The sequence below is a fragment of the Herpailurus yagouaroundi genome, unplaced genomic scaffold, assembly GCF_014898765.1.
Source record: "Herpailurus yagouaroundi ecotype Mexico unplaced genomic scaffold, PumYag 67120, whole genome shotgun sequence".
Lineage (NCBI taxonomy): Eukaryota > Metazoa > Chordata > Mammalia > Carnivora > Felidae > Herpailurus > Herpailurus yagouaroundi.
In genome coordinates this window covers 555,086-564,107 of record NW_024419969.1, presented here as the reverse complement: position 1 = coordinate 564,107, position 9,022 = coordinate 555,086, and the positions used below count along the sequence as shown (strand labels likewise).

Sequence of the window (9,022 nt, the reverse complement as noted above, 5' to 3'; positions counted from 1 at the left end):
AAAAAAAAAAAAAAAATCAAACCACCATCGTATTTTCCTAATGCATAGGTAGCAAAAGAGAATCTGAAAAGAAAGTAAACAACAGGAAACAACTCAGAGGAGAACAGACAAATCCCTAACTTGAGGTTGAGTATTTTAAAACTTGTGACACAGCACATGATGATAAAATTATGAGATAGAGATCAGGAGGTGTACAAAAAACTTGGACCCAATTTATAATCAAGTATAAATAAACCCAATGAACTAATTACAATATATGCAACAGTCCTACTGGAATCAGAATACACAAATTTTTCAACCCCCCCCTCCCCCGCCGCCCGGCCATGAAACATTCAGAAAGAAAAACTACATCTTGCAACTTGTAACACAAACATAAACATATTTAAAAATATTATATACAATGCGCTCTGACCAAAATTGAATCAAGGTAGAAATCATTAGCACAGGAAAACAATAACCAGGAAAATTTCCAAACAAATAGAAATAAACACAATTCTAAATACTCTTTAAGTCAAAGAGGAAAAGTTCATAGGAATTTTCATAAAACTGAACAAAAAAATAAATTACAAACTATAAAATGTGAGATACAACATAGCTAAAGCACTGAAAAAAGAATTTATTGTACTGATTATAGTAAAAGAAGAATTCTAAAACATAAGTTCCTACCTTTACAAAACCAAACACATTAAAGCAACCCCAAAGCAATGTGCAGAATATAGTAACAACAAAGAGAAATCAACAAAATGGGCAAAACAGAAGAAATCAGTAAAACAAAATTCTGGCTCTTCAAAACAAAGAAGGAAATATTGGTAAACATCTAACAAGGCTGACAAGTATGTGCAAAATCACAAACGCTATTCAGAATTAGGATAAGACAGCACTACAGATCCTGTACCAATAACAGGATAATGAAAAATATGAGAAATTTTCATTACTTGAAAAAAATTCCTCAAAATTTAAAGGAGTGTAAAATGGTAAAATCACTCTAGAAAAAAATGTTTAAACTGTATGTGCAACCTAGCAGCTGTCCTCTTAGCCATTTGTCTCACATAAAATCACTATCCACCCAAAAACCTCTCATGTACATAAATAAAATAGCGCAAAAAGCCAAAGGGATGTTCTTCAGTGAATGAATGGCTAAATAAATTGTGGTATATCCATACCATGACTGCTACTCAGCAATAAAATCAGAAAGCTGATACTTAAAACAATTGAGACATCTCCAGGGATTATACTATGTGTAAAGAAGCCCTTATCCAAAAAAGTGACATGCTTTATGGTTCCCTTTAGAAAAATCTTGAAATGGCTACCTTAGAGAGAGAATGTAATGATGTTGCCATGTTCAAGGACAGGTAAAAGCAGGAAATGGCAGTGGGTCTGAATATTAGAAGACAACATGAGAGATCCAAGTGGTGAAAAGCAAAATTCTGTACACTGACTATATCAATGTCCATATCTTGGCTAGGATACTATACTATAGTTTTGCAGGATGGTGCCTTTGGGGAAAGTGACTAAAAAGTATACAAGACCACTGTATTACTTCTTCACCATTGCATGTGAATGTACAGTTATGGGAAAATAAAAATGGAATTTAGAAACAAAACCTACATGGCCGGTTTGCAGGCTACCAAATTCAAAGATAGCATAATGAAAAGATTCCTCTAACACAAAGATTTGTAAGCATTTTACAATTCCAACTTTCCTGTTGTGGGACTGAGTAAGCACTTAACTCTGGAGTCATTACAGACAGAATTTAAACCTTTATCTTTTCATCCCTTGTCCCCTTACCTGTAGGTAGGGTAAAGATAAATGAATGCCTTCCTCAAAGGATCACTGTGAGAATTAAAACAGTCAAAATAGTTAAAATAGAGTTAGTACATGGAGGATAAAGGTTTAAATTCTGTCTGTAAACAAACAGGCATGCAGTGCTTACTTCCAAAGCAAAACATTATCTGGGGTGTTTCAAGTATTGAAACAGAACAGTAGTATAAACCGCTCTAGGTCAACAGGTACAAAAATGTTGGTTGAAGATGGTAACCTGGGGGGTGCCTCGCTAGCTCAATTGAAGAGCATGCAAATTTTTATCTCAGGGTCATGAGTTCAAGCCCCATGTGGGTACACAGATAACAAACAAACAAGCAAACAAAAAATAATAATAATAAAGAAATAAAATAAATGAAATTAGTAATCTGTCTTGTATAAACTGAACAACAGTAATTTCCTATCTGGGGGATTTCTGGATGCAACCTGAATCTTACAATCATAATCTTACCCTTACCACGGCAATCCATCTTTACTCCCATTACTTTACTAAAGCTGCTCAGTCTAATGTCACTTGTTGTACTAGCACTGTTTTGGTTTATTATCTTTTCAGGATTCGTGACACAGGTTTTTCCAAAAGCTTTTTATGTAACCAACATTACCTCCTTGTCTCAGCTTTCTTCTTTGCTCTACTTCCACTTCCTTGTAATGTCCTTTTCTGTTTGCTGGCTTTTTAGCTTCCAGCCTACTTTGAGTATGACTGACATACATATACAGAGGTCCTAATTTTCAATTTATTTCTTTGGATAATGTAGAAGTTAGGATTTTGGTATATAATAGATTAAGCAAGTTAAATTGCATATTCATGGCACAAATGCAAATTGGTAAATTATATGCCACAAAGAAAACCTACTTAAACTGTAACAGAAGGATTATGACCAAGTTCACTCTTTCTGGATTAGTATCTGGTATTTCATATAATTTGTGGATTAGAGTCTTTTTCTCAATAATATGTGTGCCATGATACAAATTTCTTTAATTGAGAGGAGCATGTGTGGCTCAAATTGGTTAAGTGTCTGACTTCAGCTCAGGTCATGATCTCATAGCCTGTGAGTTTGAGCCCTGCATTGGGCTCTGTGCTGACAGCTCAGAGCCTGGAGCCTGCCTCGGGTTCTGTTCCTCCCCCTCTCTCTCTGCACCTTCTGCACTCACACTGTCTCTCTCTCAAACATAAATACACATTTAAAAAGTTAAAAAGAAAAAAAAGACCGTGATCCTGCAAAGTAGAATTCTTAACATATAGTACACATATACATTTATGAATAAACACAACTAAGTCATTTTCATATCTAGGTCAATTCAATAAATTCAATTTACCTTAATTTGGGCAATATCTCAAAAAGAGAGGAGATAATGTTTTGTAACTAATACAAAAAAGAAACTGTTATGAAAAACTCACTTATGGTACTAGTACCTTATAATCATTGTTTCCTGATGGTTGATTTTGTAACTCTTGTTTACAGGGAAAATGTATGTCTTAGACTCTTACTATTAATGCCTGCTGGATAAGAGCATTTACAAGAGAATCACAAAAATAATAGCAGATAAAATATCTGAGCAGCATGTAGTACTTAATTAAAAAATAACTGTAATTATTTTCCTCTGAAATTATTTACACATGACAAATGCTGTTAAGATTTTAAATCCTGAGGCGGCAACTGGGTGGCTCAACTGGTTAAATGTCAGACTCTTGATTTCAGCTCAGGTCACGATCTCACAGTTTGGTTTGTGAGATGGGGCTCTATACTGACAGTCCAGAACCTGCTTGGCATTCTCCTTCTCCCTTGCTCTCTTTCCCTGCTCACTTGTGCTTTCTCTCTGTTAAAAATAAATAAATAAATAAATAAAAGATTTTAGGGGCTCAGGTTATGATCTTATAGTCATGGATCAAGCCTTGTGTTGGACTCTGTACCTAATGTGGAGCCTGCTTAGGATTCTCTTTCTCTCCCTCTCTCTCTGCTCCACCCTGCTCACACATGCACATGTGCACACTGTCTCAAATAAAAATAACTTCTAAAAATATTTTAAAACTTGAAAAATTATTACCTAACTTAATAAAATATTCCAAGTTTTTCTCTGAACTATTTCTAGGAAGTCAGAATACTTGAAAATTGGAAAAAAGATATTCCATTAATACAATCATCAAGGCATTTCAGCAGGTAAGATTATAAATTCTCTTCAGACATATGCATAACTTCATTTATACAACTCCACCAAAGCGCCCTTGAAAACTCTTAGTATATACTGTGTTAAAATGAGAACATAAGCCAAATTTTTCAGAAAATAGGAGAAGAAACCAGGTATTACTATAAAATGAGATACTAAGATTAGTACAAGTCATTTGTTCAGATACAATAAAAGCCTTTATAGAAATTAACATTTACTAGTGATACAGAATTTTAACATCTCCCCTCCTTCCTTCTTCAGACATATTCAACAAACAGAAAGCACAGAATTTTGAAGTTACCTAACTTTAAAAAATAATTAATTTAACATATGTGTCCTTTAAAGCAGAAGCCATCCTCCTCATTCTGAATCTCTTTTCTATAACAAAGTGATAAGTTAGATTTAACAAATTTCTATAATGTTCCTTTTAAAACCCCAAATCCTTTTCTCTAATATACATTTTGCCAGCTATTATTGGCTTAACTGTAATTTACTAAACCAGACTAAAAGTCTTTTACTTTAAAAATAAGCATATTTTTTAAGCAATACTTTACAGTAGGCACCTCAAAAACTATCACAGATGTGAAAAATTTTAAATCTGTTCTATCTTTATACAATTATATATTTTCATTTCTATATGTTATACATGTGTGAATATATATGTATATATAAAATACATATAATCAGATCTGAAAATGAACAAAGGCTATGACTTTACACAGTCTTTTTTAAAACTCAAACAGTGGAAAACCCTTTAAACATTAAACAATTTTAATAAAAGTTTCTGTACAATGCTAAGTAGTTTTATTTACACATAGAAAATGTAAAAGGAGTAGTGTCTAAAATTACAGAACCCCTTAATATTAATGGCAGGTAAATCTCAGGTAAAATAACAACATTCCATTCACAAATATTTTCAAGCAATAAATATGTATTCATAAATAGTGTAAATCTGTATCAAGATTAGAAACAAAAAACACAAATCTGAAGTTTACTCCTTAGTCTATGTGCAATCCATTATCTTTGTGTCTTGGCTATTAGATAGTAAGTCTTTTCTTAAAGTTTTATGTTAGAACCAGAAGTGTAATCACTCTGGCCTCAAACAATAGAGAAAAAAATAAAATGGTAAAAAAACAAAAATTCCAAAAAACAAACCCAAAAAACCTTCTCTTCTAATATTTCACATTAAAAAAAAAGTTGATTAAAGATTTGAATTTGTTAACTATCTTACCAACAAGTGAGCTAGAACAGTATTTTTCTCTCAGGAAAATTCTCAAAGGGCAAAATAAATGAGAAAACTAAGTTAGCAGTTCAGAAATACAGAAACACAGAAAAAGGTTATCTTCAAGTCAGTAGTCTGACATCGCCAATTCTTGTCAGGTATCATAATACATTTGATTATTAATTATAGTGGGATATAGGCAGTGCTCTCCTATATCCAGATGGTTGATACTCTATTCTTGGAAGGTTGCATAGACATAGCTTTTAGTCAGCAGTCTTATGAAAACACCTACAAAACCAGTGGTGCAGACCTTTCCTGAAGAGTAGAAAAGGTGTCATTTAATATTCATGGGATAATTATCAGGAGGATGATGACAACGAAGGAGCCTAAAATTAAAAATAAGGTATGTTAATTATTTTGGTATATAATCCTTAATAGTATTCTTAGCCCATGGCTACTAACATACAGCCTATGTTGTAGTAGTATGAGGGAGTTAGAAACATCAAAGCCCCAAAAGGTCCAACAGACTGGTCAATGATGTGCTCCTTATTGTCTCCATTAAGGCCAATTTCCTTAGTTCTGAATGATTATCCAACTTTTCTGTGCTTCAAATTTTAGTAAAAAAAAACCCCAAAACTTATGGAATATGTAGGCCAACATTTTAGACTGCTAAAGAAAGAGTATTATGGAAAATAATTTGGAAATTTAACATTTCACTAGTTACGGTCTTACGAACAATTCTCAGGTAGAGTACATATTTCACGACTCATTTTTTTTTTCTTTTTCAAGCAATTCTGGGAACAATGCAATTAAAAATACTTGAAACAAAATTTCAGAATTTAGAACAAAGACACTGGAAAAATACCAAAAGCTCATGAATAACTGTTTCCATTCATACTGCCATTCAAATTCAGAAATAAATGATACTGAAATTAGAAAAATGGCAGTTTTATGATACTGAGAATTTGATATCATGTATCTTATATATCATACCATCAAGTCAAGAACCATAAAATATTTCCATGAGTTTAACATTCAAGACAAGCGCTAGGTTTTAAATAAATCAATGAACTCTGAAAGCACAAGTACATTAAAAAAAAAAATACAGATTTCTTTATGGATCATCCCTATAGATTTAAGTAAACTCTCTTTTATCAGTAAAATCAAGTAGCATAAAGACTGCGATAATACTATAAATAAAACAAGAATTTTTAAATGTAATTATTGCGAGTATTATTTAAGCCATTCCTTCCACATTCTTAGCACACAACCTGCTTGGGATATTCTATCTTCCTCTGTCTCTGCCCCTTCCTCTGTCTCAAAACAAATAAATCTGTATTTGTACTTAGGCCATTCTTATTGAAAAGAAAAAATAGTAAGGTGTATCAACTGGACATTTATTAAGAGTATCTATTAAGCCAATGGAAAATGTAAATATCTTATTACTTTGGATTTACCAGATAGAAAAAACAAACACTGCTGCTTCAACAACCCAGCTAACTATGTACTCACATGTTGAATTCACTTACTAATGTAAACTGGTCATAGACTTGTATCAGGTCCTCCATTTTGTACTGCTCTAGCACCACAAAATTGTCCAGAGTTCCACTTGTTTTTCGTGCACAGTCTTGGCAATGTACTATGTAAGTCTTTTGAGAGTTGCTTTCATTAGTGACAAAAAGGAGGTCAAAAACCTCCACCTATTTTATATAAGAGAAAAAGCACCAAATGGAGATTTGTTAAATTTATTGCATCACTTTAGTAAAACTATGAAATTCTACTTTACATGAAATTATGGACAGTGATTTTTTATAAACATAAGTAGTTAAAATTAAAAGTTTAATTCAAAGACTCATAAAGGTGAGTCTATTTTTATTTTACTCAAAATATCAGTATACAATCAGGTAAAGATAATTTTTTTTTTTTACTTCTCTATAATAGCATTAATATTATTTTTGTATTTCCCTCCCCTCACAGAATGATTCTATAACGGTGGTGACTATATTTTACTCATATCTAGACCTTTATAGCAGATTATTATAAACTAATACTAAAATGAAAGCTAAAAATAAAAGGAGAACACTGAAATATACGTAACCAGCTTATTTTTAAGAGGTAGAAACTGACGAGTAAAAAACTGTTCAGTTTTAAGCCTGTATATTAAGGAAAAGAAGTATCGTGTATTCATGAGCATTAACAAACCAGAAGATAATAAGGACATTTTTATTTTATTTTATTTTATTTTTTTTATTTTTTAATGTTTTATTTATTTTTGAGACAGAGAGAGACAAAGCATGAACGGGGGAGGGTCAGAGAGAGGGAGACACAGAATCTGAAACAGGCTCCAGGCTCTGAGCCGTCAGCACAGAGCCCGACGCGGGGCTTGAACTCACAGACTGCAAGATCATGACCTGAGCCGAAGTCGGCCGCTTAACCAACTGAGCCACCCAGGTGCCCCAATAAGGACATTTTTAATACAGAAAGCACAATGAGTTGTAAGACTCCAACAGGATAATGTATAGTAGTGATAACACTTGTCTTCAAATACTGTAAAGATATATATTTAGGTTTAACACTGAAAGGAATCTGGTGGATTATATATAATAACACATTTTGATGAGGTTATACAATAAGAAAATAGCCAAGGGATTTCATCAGTCTATCTCAGAATCACACAAATTCAAGGCTTAATTTGGACCGGGACAACTTCCGAGTCAAGTGGTCCTGTGACTATTGCTTGATTTGAGTGACAAAAACTCATCACCTAAAGTCATATTTGAACTGGTCTTTTAAAATGCCAGTTTATAAGGTTTTTAAAACTAGTGTCAATAGTAACAATTTAGCGAGCCCAGTTTAAAAATTGAGGTTTTTCAACATGTCATTCCCCATGTGGTCAACTACCTTGTTGATCCAAACACTTTTTTTAAAAAGATTTTTTATTTTTAGGTAATCTGTACACCCAATGTGTGCTTGACCTCAAAACCCTGAGATCAAAACTTGCTTGCTCTACCAATTGAGCCAGCCAGATACTCCCTGTTCTAAACATTTTTAAACTCCTTTTCTTTTTATATTCTTAACACAACACACTAGTTTAAACCCTTGTTAGCCCTGTTTAATTCCAATAGCCTCCAAACTAGTATGTTTGCTTTCTGGATGGATGCATTCTCTCCAATTATCAACTACCACTCTCTGAAACACAGATCTTGACTTAGTGCCTTGCTCAAAACCTTTTATTGCTTCAGAATAAACATCAAATTCCTTAAACTGAATTCAAAATGCTCTGTAAACTATACACCACCTCCTTGTACAGACTTTTAGGAATTTTTAAACTCTATTTTCTTGCTTCATTGAATTACTCACTCTTTGTTACATATGTTATTCATTTTGCCATCCCTTTACGGTTCCTAAAACCTAATGATGTTTATAAACTTCCAATTCTAGCCATTTTTTGGCTTGTTCAGATTAAACTCATTCTTTAAGGAAGGACTCAAATGTTATAATATGCCTTTAAATTCTAAACCCAATTAGAAGAACAATTATTTTCCCTACTGGTTCTCTAATAGTCTATCCATGTCCAGCTTCATATTCATCATAGTGTCATGTGCATCAATAACTAGTTGTTTCCAGTCTGTCTTTTCCAAGTGGAAGTAAGCTCCTCCAGAGGAGGTACCACATCTTTATTTTTTCCAAGGCTTCTTCCAAGCCTTGGCCAAAAGAGGGCATCAACTGTATTATTAGATGAAAAAGGACTTAATACTGATATGCCTGTGTGTGTGTGTGTGTGTGTGTGTGTGTGTGTGTGTGTGTGTGTGT

The 9,022-nt window shown here is 33.1% G+C and overlaps 1 protein-coding gene across 5 annotated transcripts in view; it reads right to left on the bottom strand.

Annotated features, from left to right (window-relative positions):
• Nucleotides 1–4,435: 4,435 nt before the first annotated feature.
• The window catches only part of LOC121024775 (lysine-specific demethylase 6A-like), a 100,625-nt gene continuing 96,038 nt past the window's right edge, over nucleotides 4,436–9,022 (bottom strand). For 4 of the 5 annotated variants that reach the window (XM_040467004.1, XM_040467007.1, XM_040467006.1 and 1 more), the window contains 2 exons: nucleotides 6,722–6,909; nucleotides 4,436–5,595 (listed from right to left, as the gene is read on the bottom strand). In XM_040467004.1, coding sequence (XP_040322938.1) covers nucleotides 5,544–5,595; nucleotides 6,722–6,909 — 240 coding nt within the window. In that variant the 3' untranslated portion in view covers nucleotides 4,436–5,543. The remainder of the gene's footprint in view (nucleotides 5,596–6,721; nucleotides 6,910–9,022) is intronic. The other variant, XM_040467005.1, reaches the window with a different exon arrangement.